The following is an 18,648-nucleotide window of genomic DNA, read 5'->3' on the forward strand; positions in this document are numbered from 1 at the left end:
GCTGCTGGAAAAAAGTCCAAACTAGCTTCCTAAGAAGAGCAATATTCACACAATAAGGATCTCTAAACCCCAAACCTCCATATTTTTTGGAGTAACCAGTACCTTCCAACTAACAAGATTTAGTCCTCTTCCATCAACTTGTCATTTCCAAAGAAAATTTCTCATCATAGACTCCAATTTACTAATGATTCCTTTGGGAAAAATAGAGACCTGCATTTAGGACGTGGGAATAGCGGTTGCAACAGAATTAACCAAGCAGAGTCTACCAACCCGATTGAGTAAACTCCCTTTCTAGCTTGCTAGTCTACTCCGAATCTTATCCAGGACACCATTGAAAGTTGAATGGGTCACCTTAGAATGGCTAAGGGTAACTTCAAGAAATTTGCCCAAGTCCTAGACAAATCTGATAAAGGATACCCCAGTGAAAACCTCTTTTCTTATTGCAGAGACATTCTTGGAGTAAAGCACTTTAGACTTCTCCACATTAATCTTCATCCCAAATGTTTTGCAAAAAGTTTCTAAAACCAACATCACATTTTGCACTTGTCTCTTTGTAGCTTTACATAATAGAAGCAAGTTATCCACAAACATTAAACGAGATATTATTGGTCCTCCTCTAAAAAACAGCAACCGGCTCTCACAAACCCAAATTAACCTGATGACTAATAAAGCATGCTAATCTCTCCATACATAACACAAAAAGATAGGGTGACATATGGTTTCCTTGTCTAAGACCCCGGCTAGGAGCAAAGATATTCAGACGATTCTCATTCCAAAGAATAGATAAAGAAGAAGCAGTGACACAATTCATAATCAAATTAATTGTAGAGTTGGAAAAATCAAAGCTCTTAAGGGTATGAGTTAAAAATCTCTAGTCAACTCTGTCATAAGCTTTTTCCATATCAATCTTAAAGGCCAGTGTGCCTTTCTTTGATTTAGTCTTTTTCATAAAGTAAAGAACTTCTTGAGTAATAATGATGTTGTTAAAAATTTCTCATCCCAAAATAAATTCTCTTTAAAGCATAGCATATCTTCAAAGATCTAAAATAATAAAATAGTGTATAGTTTTATTTTTAATAAGAGGATATACTTATTATTATTTCTACTAAAACAAACACTATACACTACATAAAAAAAATAAAAATATAGTGGTCCATTAAGTTGTTATTTACAGAATCCGAATTTTAACATTTTGACTAAGAAATTTCAAATCACTTAAAATCAAATGTGGTTACTTTTTTTTAGTTTAATTATTCTATTAGTTTTTATAGTTTTATAAAATTTTTAATTATATTTCTATATCTTTTATTTTTAATTAAATCTTTACATAATTTTTAATTTTATCATTAAATTTTTTTAATGTAAAAAATATTAGAGTTAATTGAATATTTATTTATAAATTAAAAATATTTATAATTAAAAATTTAATTAAATTTTTAACTATATATAATTTAAAAAAATATTTTATTAATTTTAATATTTTTAATATAAAAAATATTTAATATAAAATTAAAATTAATATAAAAATATAATTAAAATTTTGATAACACTATAATTAACATTTTTTTTAAGATCGTTGATAATTTTGTAGTAAGGAAGATTAGTTTGTCTTTTTTGGTTTACCTTTGAAAAAATAAAGCAAGCAGAGGCAGGCCAGGGTATGAGTGATTGCCGTTTGCCATTCTTTTCTTTGTTTTATTTATTTATTTTATTATTTAGTAACAAGCTTCTTAATCCATTTTTTATTTATGGTACTGTTGATGTGTGAAATAACAAAGATTAATCAAAAAATAATTTTTTTTTTAATTTCATACTTAATAATATTCTATTTTTAAAGATCAAAAGCAAAATACTAAGAAAAATAGAAACATAAGTGAGGATTCAATCCAACTATATAAATCCTTTTTATATATAGAGGAGATAACCTATTGCTCATTATTTGATAAAATTGCAATGCCTTTCTTCCTTTTTAGTAAAAAAAAAAACCTAAAATAATAAATTTGTCTTATTTTTAACTATTTTAATTTAGTCGAGTAATTAACTCATTTTTTCTCTTATCAATAATTTAAATTTTGTGTTGTGTATACAGTAATGTATTAAATAACAACAAACAATTAAATAGAAGTCGAATATCAACTAATTAATTATTGATCTGTCAAATTATGGGATTCCATGAAAAATAAAAAAAAATGCATTTATTTTCCTCTAAAGTTTTTTTTTTTTTTTTGGACGTGATTTTCCTCTAAAGTTGAAATTCCTAACTTTGCAAATAAAATTGGTCTAGCCTTAAGCCACCTCAAAAAGCAACTGCTTTTGGGTCATTTGCCATAATGGCATTCTTTTCTTGTACCCACAAAATGAGCCTCACCTTATTATAAGGTTCCTAGAGTGTGACATAACAGTCAATCCTAGCCCTTAATCTTTTCTCGTCCCCACATACTCAAAAATCAACGGTCCATAAATCTCTTTCATCTCGCTTTTCTATTTGGACGGCACCACTATCGCCACCCTTTCTATTATTTCTTCTTGCCTTTTTTGTTAGGCTTTCCTACTTAATAATATAAACTTTTGCTAATCATTAAAAAAGCAAAATTAACAGGTCATCAATTATTTAATATATATTATATATATATTACGTAGTAATTGAATATGGTGATAATTATACTTTATTATCACCACTATTGATAATCATATCAAAAAGCTTCCTCAAATTAAAAAATAATTTCCACAAGCTTCCTAATCCGATTCTATATAAAAAAAAAATATCATATCATCAAGCTTTCGCTATATACTTTAATAGTTGCTTTTTTTTTTTATTTAAGTTTAAGATATCTACTCCTGAAATATTTTTCTAAAATTAATTCTTAACTTTAATAAATTGGTTAAAAATGTTTTTTTTTTGTCTTACAAAAATTCAATTCAAAATTAATAAAATTCTTTTTTTTTTAAAAACAAACTATCGAATCAAATATAAATCTTATTAATACAATATCGAAGAAATTTGTTGTTTTTTAGAAGATCTTATTATTAATTCGTTTAATATTTACCCTACAAAATACAAATACTTTCACGAATTTTCTTTTATCGAACACAAAAAAATATTCTACCATCGTAAAAGTTCAATTTTTTTCAAAAAATATTTATTTAATTATTATGTTAAAAAAATAATCTTATAAAAATAAAAGTTAATTTATGCATAGGAGCACATAAATATACAGTATAAATTTTGAAAAATAAAATAAAACATTTTATAACACATAATAAAGTTACTAGAAATAGCCAAATTATAAAAAGTTAGACATTGAATACGAATTTATAAGTTCAAATTTTATTAATATCAATAAAAAAAATAAATTCAGATATTTTTGGTCTATGATTACATTATATATATATATTGAGTTATTGACCATAATGGCTGATTTTTTTCTAACTTTCAAAGGGATGAGAACATTATTCAAATTCGTAGATATTTATCTCATTTTTATCTATTTAGATAATTATTTGTTATGGTGTGATGCGAATTTTTAGCAGAGTAAAATCGAATTTAAATAATATCCGTTTATATTCATCTCAATATATATAATATGTAATATATATAATTAATAAAATAATTAATAATATTATATTATATTTAAATTTTTATTTTAATTTATATTATATATATAATAATAATTATACAAATTTTAAAATTTAATTTTATTTATTAAATTTTAATAGTTATAAGAGCGGATACTACAATTACAAAAACGAATTAGAGTATAATTTTTTATTATTCACAAATAAAAACAAAACTTAATTTATGCGAATAATTATAAAGTAGGACAAATTCGCCCCTATCTATTTTATTGCTACTTCTAACTTTTATCTAAATATATACGACCAGACTTTAAAAATTGGAATTATGATAACATCTTAAAATAAAATAAATTAAAAACTAAATCAGTTATTATATATTATTTTACGTATGTTATAATTAAATAAATAATTAATAATATAATTACATTCATTATAAAAAATAGTTAAATTTATAGTAGACAAAAAATTAAATTTATTTACAGTAGTATAATAAATAAATATATAAAATACGAAATATATATTTTTACCAGTGATTACTTATTTTTTTACACATTTAATATAAATTATATAAAACAAATAAGAAAAGAAAAGAAGAAAGTAGGTTAATATATTATTGTAATATTGTTATATATCTCTCTGCTTCTCTACTTCTCTTTTCTTTCTCTCTATCTGTCAACTCTCCAAAAAGCTTCGTTCCCTTCTCAGCCCCTCTTTCTCTTTCTCTTTCTCTTCTCTCAAAACCTTTTTCTCTTTCTCTCTTAATATTACCAAAGCTTCAAAACGAAAACCAAAACGACGCCGCAGAACGAGAAGAAGAAAATTAAAAAAAAAAAAAAAAAACACGCACACATACATTAAAGGTAGCTACCAAACTTTCAAAATTCTCGTCTTCTCTCACGTTAATCGAATTCACTTCATGTTTTTCATCAACTACGCTTTATATTCGGAGCCGAATTGAGAGTAAGGAATTTTTTTTTTCGATCAAAAACTTGTGAATACGGTTTTCCTTAGCTTCGGCTCATACTAATAATAAAATATATTTAAATAATTTTACGGAAACTTATTACCGTGTTGAATTTTTAATTTGGATGATAATTAAGAATTTAATTAAATTTAGGGTGTGTTTGGTACTGGTTTGTTTGTGTTTTGCGGATTACATGTGATTATTATAATTATTTTTGTTTCTTTTTGCTATTTATTTTGTGATTGGTTTTTTGTGAATTTGTGTTGTTTCGTTTGTTTGAGTGATGAGTGCTGAAATTGCGGAGAACAAGTCTTTTGTGTGCGTGTTATGTGTTTTGTGTGGAGAGTATTTGAAGCAAAGTTGCGTCCTTTAATAACGAAGGAACCCCTCACTTTTTTTCTGGAACAAACCCTCCCTCTTATCATTCAACTCTTTTTTCCCCCTTAATCTAAAAAAATAAAAAAAAATAAAAAAGATTTGATATATATGTTTTTGGTTTCTGTTCTTCAGAATATAATTTGGTTTCTGAGGAATTAGGTTTTTATTTTCTCCCTCTGTTTAAGTCATAAGATGATGCTGGTTTGTGGTTTTGGTGGTCATTGCAGCTTTGGGATTGAATTGGTCATCACATAATCATGTATTGATTCTGCTGTTATTTCTTTCTTTTATCAATGTGTTGTATTTCCTTTTTTGATGTTATTGTTTTTTTGTGAAGATTTGTGGTCCTGGTTTGTTTGTTTAACATGGATAAATCCAGGCGGAATCATCCATATATATTATGTATATCATCTTGATGGTCCATATGAAGCTACAAAGAGTACTGTTTTGGTTCATCAAAATTCAAAATAGGTGCCTTTGTTATATGATATGTAAATATTGATAGATTATAGTAACTTGTCTTATATATGTGTAATTTTTGTTTTTATTTATTTTATTTTAAAAAGAAAGAAAAAAGGTGTTGTTATTTGGTAGCAAGGCATGTCTATGTATATCCATTTGTTTCATCTAACCTTAGAAGCTTTCTGCATGATTTCATCTAGCTATGGTTTGTGTTGACTGTTAACTGAACTCTTGTCTGTTTGCAGATTTTTGGAAAAAATATGATTTACCGATTGGAATTTCATGTTTATCGTGTGAATTAGATTGATTATTTGAAAATATGAGTGAATGTTTTATCCTAATCAGCATTATCATTTTTTTTCTTCATTTACTGATGCAAAATAACATGTTGCAGATTTTGAAGGGATTAAAAAAATTGATGGATGACTATTCTGGAAAAAGAGCAATTGATGGGGTGGTAGTCCCTAAAAAGGGGATGGGCCATTTGTTTAGAGATTCTGCTAATACTAGAGATAGAAATGGTCAAGTGTGCAGCCGTCTTGGTTGCAGTAGTAAAGTCAACTCTCCTAAAGGTTCTCAAATTGGTTCTTCTGAAAAGGGTAAATCTTTGAAAACTTCTTTTCGAACTACATCCAGTGGTAAGGAAGCAATTGGGAGTTCTTCTAGAACTTTCACAGGGAATAATAACTCAGGAAAATCCCTTATAAAACCTCGGAAGACATTATCCTCTCAATTAGAGGCTGATTCTTCAGAAACTAGTAGTGTACATGATGAGACAGATATTTCAAATCTTGTCCCTCCATCTGAAAACTTTCGGAGAGTACTTCAAGCTGAAGTAGAAAATGTAGGATCCAGTAGTGTTGTGCAGATGGAAGTAGGGAGCTCTAGTGTAGCATCATCTAATACAGGATCACGGAGGAATTTCCATCCAAAGCCTGGTTTGCGTGGTCAAGAAACTAAAAGCACTGGCGCAGCAACACGAGCCGGGACCAGTAGGTACGGATTAAGAAACCTCAGATGCAACTCCATATCTGATGTCGTCCCTGCTGGCATTCAACCACCAGACTCGGCCAATAATAGAAGAAAGGATACAGTAAAAAAGAGAAATTGTGAAGGGGAAAGTAGTTCAACAGCTAGAGGGAAGAAGATCAATGGTTCTTCATTAGAAGGACGGAATTCTGGTCCTAGAAATGGTATATCTATCTCTGATTCAAGAAGACCCAGAAATATGCCTTCTAATAATAGGGACAGGCCAGACAGCAATGTAATGTCAGTCAGAACGCGGAGGCCGACTAATGGTAATGCGAGGGGACGACTTTCTAACCAAAGTAATCCTAATCCCGTGGCATCGAATGAGCCTGTTGTCATGATACCTACTTTGCCTCATTCAGGTGATCATAATGCTCCTGGTGTATTGCATCTCACTTCTCTGGAGGCTCCTTTAAGCCGTCCTGTCTCTTACAATAGACCTGGTAGTAGCAGTGATGAACTGTATGGTATTATGCCTATGTCTCCCACAGAATATGGCATCACTCATTCTCTTATAAATCGGGACAACTTTCGACGACGCTATAACATGGATGGTATTGCAGAGGTAACTTCTATTCTAACCATGAGAATGCATTTTCCCCCCTTTTTAATCATGGTAGTTAATTATATTCTGTAATTATATGCAGGTATTGTTGGCACTTGAGAGAATTGAGCAAGATGTTGAGCTAACACACGAGGTAATTCTTCATCAATCTAAACATCTTTGACTTCAGCCATGGGTTATCTGACGCATTCATTTTGTGTATTTCAGCAAATTCTTTTACTCGAGTCGAACTTGCTCCTCACTGGACTAAACTTCTATGATCAACATAGAGACATGCGGTTGGACATTGATAACATGTCATATGAGGTTTGTTAATGTCATAAGGTGCCACAATTCAGTTTTTTAGTTACTTGCGTAGGTTATTGCCATATTTTTCGTAATGGTTTTGAGAGCATTTGTATTAGAACATATTCCGATGAATATATTCTTAATAATGCATATTAAAATTTAAAAGCGATGTTGAAGATTATATAACCTAGGTCTTATTGCTGCTTAATGACAGTATGTTTGATCTTCTGTTTCTAAGGGAGAGATTTGATTTTTTTTTTTTAAATTTTATTTTGTGAGATGTTTCACGATGGGATCATTATTATCCTTGATATTGCAAACAGTTATTTTGGAATTGCAAGGTTGTTCAGTTACTTTAGCTATTCTCACCTCCCCCTTTTTTTTTTTACATATAATAGGAACTATTAGCTTTGGAAGAGAGGATGGGTTCTGTGAGCACAGCTCTAACAGAGGAAGCATTATCAGAGTGCCTAAAGAGAAGTTTCTTCAAATCCTTACCTTCAGATGATGTAACTGAGACTTTCAATGGGAATAAGAATAAGGACGATACCAAATGTAGCATCTGTCAGGTTTTTCTTCTTTCCCCCTCATTTGATATTTGATAATTGCATCTTTTTATGTTTCTCATGGAGTTAGTGTGTGTTCGAGTTAGAAATGTTAATATGGATTTTAGTTTGTGGTGAATCATACGTGGGCCAATACATAAGCTGCAGTTTGTGTTATTAGAGAGTCCAATTTTAATGCACTGACGATTTAAAATAACTGACGTAATGCCAAAGCTTTTTAATTCCATGACAATTTAAGTACATTATTATTGTGGCACTACATTATCTGATTTATAATTATAGTGTAAAACTTCTACATGAGTATAGTAAAATCAAATTCACATCTAGACATTATTGGATACATTATTAATGTGACAATACATTATTTGATAATAGTGTCAACTTCTCTTACACTATGAGTGTATCAAAGTTAAATTCATATCTACATATTTATAAGGATTTACCGATTTAGGTTGCATGTAGTGTTAATATAGAGAAGTTTTATGCTGACCTAACTAACTATATGTTGCTAAATTGGCATAGATGTTGATTTACTCGTTCGCCATTTTAGAAGTTTTAAAATACACACACAAGCATCTAATTAGATGAGTGTGCAAACAATGTATAGCAATATCACTCTGAGAAATGTTAGGGGACCAACACTTTTAACATTTTATTTTTATACTATTGGGATTTAGGTTTTGTGATTTAGAATTTAGTATAAGCATATCTTTGTTGGCCAAGTGTTCTTATTAGTAATGATATCTTTGCTGAATGGTTATTTATGATGTTGCTATATATTATATATTATATATTATATAGGGTTTACAATTGAACTCTGAGATTACACTAACAAACAACATAACTGATTTACTTGGGAATGTAGGAGGAATATGTGGTTGGAGATGAGGTGGGGAATTTGCAATGTCAACATATGTTCCATGTGGTTTGCATCCAACAATGGCTGAGGCTCAAGAACTGGTGCCCTATTTGCAAAGCATCAGTGGCAAAGTCATCAACTCCGCCGTCACCGCCGCCGTCGTCATCATCACCTTCATCCTATTGATGATTCCATGGTGTTAGGTCACACAGATGGAGGAAGACTCATTTTCTCTTTATCCGCCGTCTCTTCATTTTTTCTCACTCCCCTTTTTCTTGTCACATTTGTACAAAATACAGTTTCTCCTCTCACCTCTTTCTTATTATTGGTCATTTTGTACATAGCCAATATTTTCGCACCAATTATATTACCTACTAATAATAATACAAGCTACTGGCTTGATAATAGACATTTGAACTACTGTGGAATAGTGCCATGCAAATGTGTTCTTCCTCTTATAGGCTTATGTTCTTTTGGATATGCTAGATCACAACAACAATCTCAACATTATGTTTGTGATGAGCGATTTTAGAAGGATCAAGTTCTTCGAACAAAAGAATGAATGATAGTTTATGTACTTATCATTAATAAGTAAGGTTGTCAAACTCGACTTGTATGAGTTTACCTAATTTTTTTAAATATATATACTCAAATCTAGGCTTTTAAAATTAACAATTTCAACTTCAACACATAATAAATTAAAATAGTACTACAATTATAACAAGTATTTTAGAACACACATTTAAATTCTTTACAAATATGTATCTAGTTCAACATATAACAAACAATCAAAGTTTCATATAACATAATACAAATTGAAATTCTCCAATATCTTCATCTTCACCATTTTCATCGGAAACATCATTTTCTTAAAGTTCAGGTTCGACATGACGAACAAGATCATCATCATTCACATTAATAAGGTTGTCCCTAAATCAAATAATCAACTACAAAATTTAGTCATTAATAATAGTAAGTTAAAATGTAGTTAAAAGAGGATGTGAGAAAACATCACAAGAAGGGAGCTCAAGCATAAATTCGCATGTACAAGAAGCAATAGAATTGAAAATGCAGGGGGAAGAGCAAGTGATTTGGCGATGGTAAAGGAAACATAAATTGAAGATAAAAGATTTTGGAAGCGAAGACGAACAATTTAGAATAATTTTTAATTTACGATGATGATGATGACGGGGCAACGTTGTATGGGAACGTGAGAATGGTGGGCACAAGTAGGACTCATCCTTTAAATTGCTAGTTATGGAATGCCTAGTCCTAATACAATTGAAAATTACAAATTATAAAAAGTTTAATTTATTTGTATTTTTTCTTTCACACAAAATCTAAAAAAAATTAAAATATTAAAAAATATAATTATAAAAAATTAATAATGACAATTAAAAAATTATATTTCTGTATTTTTTTGTCAAAAAAATATAAAATATACTAATTTAATATTTTTAAGATATAATATTTCTATTCATATCTCATTTTATCTGATAAATATAATTTTATCTCTATGTCTATGTTTCACTGTAAATACTAATTAAATTGTCTTAAAAGGATGAAAGAAAAGGAAAAAATGATATGGGCTTGGCAGGAAGATGAAAGCTATAACAAACACAGATAGGGTATGGAAAGATGCTGATGGAGAAGTCAACATGGGAAAGCTAATTCAGATGTTGGACATATGAAAATGCTACGGAAAAAACGGAGTAAGAAGTTGAGGAGTTAGATGGACGGCCTGAAAAAGTAGGAGGGAGGAAACTGAAGGTGGCCTTAGTATGAGAAGGGACTCGAATCCAACACGGACAATTTTTCTTATAACAAGTGAACTACTTAAAATGATCTTTGAAATTTCATCCGTAACTCAATTTAAATTTCAAACTTTTAATTGATTATAATTATATCTTAAAATTTTGACCTTCTCTCAATTTGACCCTTTCGTTATTTTTTATTACCGAAAAGTTCACTTGACAATTTAATTGACACCTAGTACGGTAACGATTAGATGATGCGACCAAATTTTTCGTGACATCAAATTAACCCCTCACAATTTGAACATAAAATTTAGTAGTTTCAATTCCTTCAAATCATAGTAGTTTCTTTAAGAGTTGGGAAGAATGTTGGGGAGCAACAACCAAGACTCCAGTAGTTTTAGTAGAGCTCGTTCGCATGGTGGTTGAGTGAAGAATGCACACCATGAAAGAGGTGGGAAGGTTTCACATTCGTGCGGTTGTGGGTTGCGACCTGTTCTTCGATGGTCTGTGATGGATTCCGATCCATAGAGATCATTTTATGGATACCCTAAATATAATGTAAGTTGGTTGAATTGTTGTAAATTGATTCTGTGTCTTATTTCTAAAATTCTTCTTGGTTTTGTAGTTGTTCTTCCTCCCAATTTTTTCTTGGTTTTTGGTGTTGTAGACTGTCAGTAAGAGATGGTGCGACTTTTTTAAATGGGTAAATATTGAAGAAGAAGAAGCCATAGTTAGGAGAAATGAAACTCCAGTTAGTGAAAATCATTGAAAAATATCTGTAGGATGAAAAATTAGTGTAGTTGAAACTGAAATTAGAATATCATGTTGTCTGTGTTTGTCATTATTTTGTGATTGTAGCTTATAGATTAGGTGGGATGAAATATATGTAAATGCGATATCAATTGTGTGAATGAAATATTATTATGTATTTGATTTTTTTTTCATAGAGCTAAAAGTTGATAACAAAATAGAAATAAAATTTTATGTTCTTTTGGATAATGATATATTCTGTGAAAGTTGTTTAAAACTGAGATTATATAAAAGAGGTATAAAATTTTACAAAATAAGTTATAAAAAAACAAAAGATAACCATTCATTTAGTAATTTATAGTGATTAATCATTGTCATCAGTGATAAACAACATTAGCAATAGCAGTATATGTAACATCCACAATATTCCATATAACACAGTTTCAAAATATCCTAGCTAAAACAGAATATTCTACAATAACAAAGTCTCAAAATATCAAAAAAGTATAATTTGAAAAGACTCTCTACAAAATATGTCCTACACAACTTCTTCCAGTCAACATTGCAAATCATATTTTATTTTATTGTTGGTGGTGTGAAGTTTGCGGTGAGAACGAATTTTATAAACTCTGCCAAGCGTGCAGCCAGAACTTGTTCTTTGCATTGGGTCCATCTTAAAAGTTGTTTTTCTCTTAGATTGTAGCTTCTCAGTGTCACTTATTGTGGAGGTGGAGGTGGGTCTGATGGAGAGACTTAGTAAAATTTTTATAAAAACCAATACAAACCAATAAAAACTAATCAATATATAATCAAATAGTATCAATCAATTGGATCCAACCAATTGGGTGTGGGCTTTGATGTATTAGTGTGTGTTTGGATTACAGTTTGCAAACTGTAGTTTGTATAAACTTGATTTTACAAACTTGATTTTGATGAAAAGTAAGTTTGTGTTAACGTGATTTATGTTTGACAATCTTTATATCAAAATGGATTATAGTAAAATAAATGTTGTTTGGATTATACTACTCAAAATCACTTTTAGATGAAAAATTATTAAAAGAGATATCAATTTAAATAATTTTTTATATTATTCTATTATTTTATTTTAGATGTTTGAATAGATCTTATTAAGAAACATGATAAAACACTAATAAAATACATAAAAAATAATAAGAAATATCATAAAAAAATTCATATGAACTAGAAAATAATAAAAAATAATAATATACATAAAAAAGCAGAACACTAAAAAAATAATATAAAAATATTTATTATATAAATAAAATAAATACAATAAAAAATAAAAATATAAAAGATAGTATTATACATTTTATAATGTCAAAGAAAAAGAAAATGTTCTATAATATTTTTAGTACCGTTAGTACTCTTTAATTTAGTATCATTTTGGACTATAAATTTTTATTATTTTATGACTCTTTTGTTACTTATAATTAGTATATAATAAAGACGAAAATAAAGTACAATCAGAAATACAATAAAAACGAAAAAAAAAAATCATGGAAACATAGTATATAATAATTACGATCAACAACATATATTATATAAAAAAAATTACAATAAGAAGTAAATAAAATTCATATGAATAAAACTAAATAAAAAAATAAAAAATTTATGCACAACATAAATATAGTACAATAAAAAATAAAAAAAAATTTATATAAACAAAAAATAATAAATTTTTTACCTGGGCCATGATTGAAATAAATTTGTATGAAAAAAATTGGAACGAAAAACATATACAAATAACTATTGTAAAAGTTATATGGTTACTTGCATCTTTTTTATAGAAGAAAATGAAAGGTAAGGTTGGTAGAAAAGGAAAAAAATTCTCATCTAATTTCTCAATGGTAACCAAACTTCCCAATGTGAACTTCAGGTAAACGTACGTTTAGAGGTGTAAGCATTTCTGGGTTGAGAGTTTCAAAAGGTTGCCAAACATAAAAATAGAACGTTCAAGACGCTCAAACGGGCTTCTCTCTTCCCTAACGTGAACCCTAAACACACCCTTAGATGTAGACTTGGACTTAGGTTCTGGTTTGGATGTGGACTTGTGTTTAGGTGCTGTTTTGGGTGTGGGCTTAGGTGTCTCCTTAGGCGCTGGTTTGGACTTAGGTGTGGGTTTAGGTGCTGGTTTTGGTTGGGCTATCTCCTTCAATGGGGGTTGAAAACAGATTGAGGTGGGGAATTGGATGCTGCATTAGAAATGCCTTTAGTTGTGGAGTTGACGGGGATTTCCCTGGCTAGGATGCTAAAGATTGGATGCTTCCTCTTTTAAGGAAGGTGCCTAGCCTCGCTAAAGGACATGCTACCACCCCCTTCTCTTCACCCGCCCCTGATTGGCGAGTTCTAAATAGATCGATCTGGTTTAGCCAGTGAATGTTGTCGACGCTAAAAAAAACACGTTCAGCTACCTTGGGGATTGGGGGATTAGGGCTCTCCTTTATCTCCTCCACCCATCCCCTTCTTCTATGTGGGGGGGCTTACTTAGTGCTTGTGCTAAGGCGCGGGTTGATCTCTCGGCCCTTCCCTCGCTTCTTGACTGGCTTGAAGAACTTGGACCCTTGATTCATTCAAGCCTTCAATCTCAAGCAAGCTTTGTTGAATCCCGGTCTCCGCCTGTTGAATCCTTCTCTCAACTTCTGATAGCTCATACGTGATTTGCTATGAGTTGTAGTAAATTCAGGTGGTTTAAGGTTGGTTTCTTTAGAAGGAATAGTTGGTGTATCATTTTTTGGGCTAGATATGGTCTCTTTGACATTTCTGTCTACACTAGTGGCATTGGGTGTTAACTCTATCAATTCAGGTGCTTCATCTATCATGGATTGAAAAACTACATACTCATGGTATATGTGTACTATTTTCTCATTATTCTTTGCATAGAAGCACATCTCTAGCAACTCCTTGTTATGACTTAGTGCTCGGAGTCCACTCTTTATAGGTCTACCAGGAACAAGCCACCAACACTCAACCATGTTATCATAACCTAAGACTTTGTAATAATAATTTCTCGGTGAAAATACATCTAATAAATCCTCATCCAGTCCAGTCAACTCATCAGTGTGATCATTTTCATAAACCAAACTAAATGTGACAAAACTACCTCCATGATGATACACAATCATTATACCATCATCCATCTATAAATAAAATTAAAAAAGACACGATGATTAAAAATAATACTAAGTTCAATATATTAAAAACACAATTCAATTGGGGTCTAGTTCTAATATATTGAATAAGTTAATCAATCAAAAGTGTTTTGACAAATATTAAAAAAAAAAGGTGTTAAAATTTGAATTTTAGAGTAGAGTATTTTATTAAAGGTGTCTAGTTTAAATCCAATGTCTCTCATACAATCCTTTCTCATTCTAATACAAATTAATTTTACCAAGACCAAGTTTCTACAATATTAAGAACTCTCACTACTGATTTCACCAAATTTTTGTGATGTACAGTAATTATAATCCTTCTACATTGCTCTAATAATTTAAAATGATAAACTTATACGAGAATCATAGTTGCTACAGTAATATAATTGTCTAAATATATGTAATTGTATTCTTTTTGTGATGTACAGTAATTGTATTAGAGAACCATGAAAGAATAAAATTGTCATTTTAAATTGATCAAGGAGTAATACAATTGCTCTAACAATGGTTGCACTAGTAATCAATATATATAATTTGAACCGAAAAATAATGGACAAAGAATTAAAATGGGATATGAAAGAATAAGATTGTCATTTTAAAATGGAATATGAGGGATCAATGACTATTCAAACGGACAAAGAATTAAAAAATTCAGTTGATCACAGCCACATACATAAAAAAAAAAAAACTAAATTCTAGCATACAAGAATCCTACCATCACCAACAACCATAATCAACCAAAGTCTCCCAAAGATTTACTGATGAAGTAGAGCGAAAAAAACGAAAAACAAACCTCAACCAACATTTTGCAAAAAACAAAGCATTGTATATTGAGAGCAACGATTTTGTTACTAACCTTTTTTTGAAGAAATGGCTATGAAGGGGCGAAACAAATGAGAAAAGTTTTAAACTTCAGTTACAGCGACAACAATGATTCTTCATTGATTGGACCTATACAAGAGGAGGAAGAGGAAGAAGAAGAAGAATGGTCATTGGAGTTTCACTTTTAAAGTGGTTAACGTTTGGGTTTTTGTTTAACCCCCTTCTCATGTCACACGACGTTGTTTCTCAATATTTTCGGCGCCAAGAGTTAAACAACGTCGTTTAAACAGTGACAAAAAACGATGGAAGGGTCAAATTGAGGAACAGGTCAAAATTTCAAACTACAATGAGAGTCAATTGAAAATTTAAGGGCTAAATTGAGTCGGGATCATTTTGAAACTCCCATATATCAAATCATTGAATTTGTATGCACCAGGATATGTAAGCATCTAGTTCAATAGACTCTTTTGTTAAATATCTAAGACAACTTAGATAATGATGAAATTTTATGATCAAAATAAAGTTGTTTTAGACATCTTCTTAAGATGCTTCAAATTATAAAGTAGTTTTTTAAAGCCTTTGAAAAACTTGAAGATATATAATGAGCATAAAATTTAAAAAGTCGAGAGATCAAAATACATTGATATATACTGACTTGACTAAAATGCTTGCATTTAATTTTAAATATAAAAAAATTATTATTAGAATAAATGTACAAAAAATATTATTTGTATTTATCTTTTTTAGAATATAATTTTGACTCAAACTAAATAACACAATTTAAAGACTTTAGATATTATTTTTTCAAGCATTTTTTAGATTACGAAATGACACTTGAATGCAAAGGCTTCCGGCTAATTTTTTTTATATTGATTAAATATACGTATAATATATTGTTATTGGAAGATTTGGTATTTTTTTTATATGGTATTTTATTCAAATCGGACGGTCCGATTTGTTCGAAGAAAAAAATAAACTACAAATCAGAGGGTCCGATTTATATTTTTTATTTTTTTTTATTTTTTAAAATAAAAATCGGACGGTTCGATTTCAACATTAAATTTTTTTATTTTCGAAATCACAAATCAGACCGCCCGATTTGTGATTGTTGGTTTAAAAAATAAAACAAATCGGAGGCACCGAGTTGTTTAAGCCATACGAGCGTAAAACTATCTCTTCTCACATCATTGTGAGATACACTCCTCTCTCTCTCACATGAAAAAGAAAAAGCGTCCAAATGTTGCATTTGCTGTAATATGCTGCATGAATTTCCTGAACATAGGTACAATTTTGTTTTTTATCAGTTGATGGTGTCATAAATGACTTTTATGTGCACAAGTAACCTCTTTAGCTGCGTCTTTGCTAGCAAGTATCATAATGCGTAGAGAAATGCTAGTATGCGTTTAGAGCACATTTGATGCATGTTGTAAAAGTAACTCTAACCCATTCAATCTTAATTTTTTTAATAACTCTTAATTATTATTGTTGGTTGCTTTTAGAGCACTCTAGGATCATGCGAGAATTTCTCTAATTCATAACTTTCTTTTAGCTGATATAAGAAATGTTGTAAATTACTTGTTAGCAAAGTTGTGAGTGTTGTAATCAAGTTAGATTGGTTTAATAGTTAATTCACTAGTCCACTTAAGTAAGTGTCGAGAATTTGAATTTTGCTTTATACATATATGATCATGTACCTGTGTGACAAACTTAACAATAGTATTTGAAACCCTCCATTACTAAAGTTATATTGGACATTTTTGGCTTTGATTGCTTCAACTCTATGCTAGTGGTGCAGCAACCGGACACTTTCCCATCATTGGACATAAAGTCAACGGTCCAACTGTATTTCATAAGCTCCATACTTGCTATTTTTTAGTTTGTGTCTCAAAACAAGGGGTTACAACATGGTCATCAATGATCGCTTGATTGTCAAATTAACATATGATTCTTTGGTTAGGCATATTGCTACATTAGTTTGTTTGGTTCAACTAAGAATGTGTTCTTTATGTATGGAGTTATGCACGTACATATTGATATTGTTGAGTTAGAATTGATTTTGTTAAGTTAATGTAATGATAAACGTTTATTATTGGATTAAAAGTCTAAAATATGGTTCATGTGGGTATTAGTGTTACAAGTCCAATATATTCATCTCAACCCAGCTTATCTTGATTCAGCTAAATTAAGACATCAGCCCATTACATTTGAAGAACAAGCTTTAGTCCACATGTAATGGTGAGCAACAAATACGAAGGATTACCATGTGTTCATAACACGCAGCGGAAGTGATAAAGTAATCCTAAAGATCTATTTTGTGCTTAAACTTTATTCCAATAATAAATAATATATATATATATAGATCATATCTAAATACCTTTAAACATTTTAGTAAAAACTTTATTCTTTGATTGTACGAAGACTCTATACGTATCCACACCGAGACCAACCTTTGCTGTCAACTCCTTGACCAATGGACATCTGATCTAAATTGATAAACCTCTTGCAACTCTTTGCACGCCATAAAATTCTTCTCCAAAAATCAGGCTCACATACGTTTATGTGTGTAGAGGTAAAGGAATAAAACTCTTATGTTTTATTCTCACTTCATTCTCATTTTTCCTTTACTCTTGGCATACATATATATAGTATGAGATTTGTTACTGCTTTTAAATTTGATTCTCAATTCAAATTTAAATCATATCTTGTTATTTTAAATTTGAATCTTTCAAATTTATGAATCATATCATAACTCAATTTGAAATAAGATCAGTTAGGATCTCATCCAAATTTAGAATTCAAGTTTAGAAATAGAATAACTAATTATTCTCAAATCTCATATAATATTCTCAATTATCATACTATTATTATATTCTTGGTGCTAACAAAGAATATAATAATATTCTATTTGAATTAATATAATTATTTATTTGATCAAATCAAAATAATAATTAAATAATTCTACAGTAAAGATTAGAACACTCGTTAGTGTGTGACCCCATAGGTTCAATACTAAGCGGGTAGTAAATTAGTCATACTAAATTTACTAATCAAGGTTGGCGTCTAGCAACACTCCTCAACGACCCGATAGTATGAAGTAATATATTTTTACTAAGAACCTTAGAAGAACAAAATATAATTCCTTCCATCTTTCCAACTCTTGGTTAACCCTTAGAGTATGGTTTAATTGTCAAACTCTAACTTGTTATCATTATTATAATGAACTGTGAATGACCTAAGAAACTCATTTCTTCGTTCATTCAATCCCTTTGCCAAGGTTTTATTCATCTTAGTCATTATAATCATAGAGCTCAAACTCTTTACCGAGAGTTAACAGATTTCTTATTGACTAATCATTAATTCTACAAGTATTTAAATCATATCCAATATCCATTCAACTAGCACCCTAAAGTATTAGGTGTCCGGAATCAAAGTATAATAAATACATTGTTAATTACTATGACA

The 18,648-nt window shown here is 29.9% G+C and overlaps 1 protein-coding gene across 3 annotated transcripts; it reads left to right on the plus strand.

The window, feature by feature from the left end:
* Positions 1-4,161: 4,161 nt before the first annotated feature.
* Positions 4,162-9,107, plus strand: LOC112769090 (uncharacterized). 3 transcript variants are annotated; one of them, XM_025813503.3, is made up of 6 exons: positions 4,162-4,436; positions 5,775-6,974; positions 7,057-7,107; positions 7,182-7,280; positions 7,661-7,831; positions 8,694-9,107. In XM_025813503.3, exons 2-6 carry the CDS (start codon positions 5,799-5,801, stop codon positions 8,871-8,873), a joined length of 1,677 nt encoding a protein of 558 aa, XP_025669288.1. In that variant the 5' UTR covers positions 4,162-4,436; positions 5,775-5,798; the 3' UTR covers positions 8,874-9,107. The 3 variants fall into 3 exon arrangements, with proteins under 3 accessions (XP_025669288.1, XP_025669289.1, XP_025669290.1); XM_025813504.3 differs by having other exon boundaries at positions 4,174-4,536; XM_025813505.2 differs by having other exon boundaries at positions 4,181-5,177.
* The last annotated feature ends 9,541 nt before the right edge of the window (positions 9,108-18,648 follow it).

Source organism: Arachis hypogaea, chromosome 18 (assembly GCF_003086295.3).
Source record: "Arachis hypogaea cultivar Tifrunner chromosome 18, arahy.Tifrunner.gnm2.J5K5, whole genome shotgun sequence".
Taxonomy (NCBI): Eukaryota; Viridiplantae; Streptophyta; class Magnoliopsida; order Fabales; family Fabaceae; genus Arachis; species Arachis hypogaea.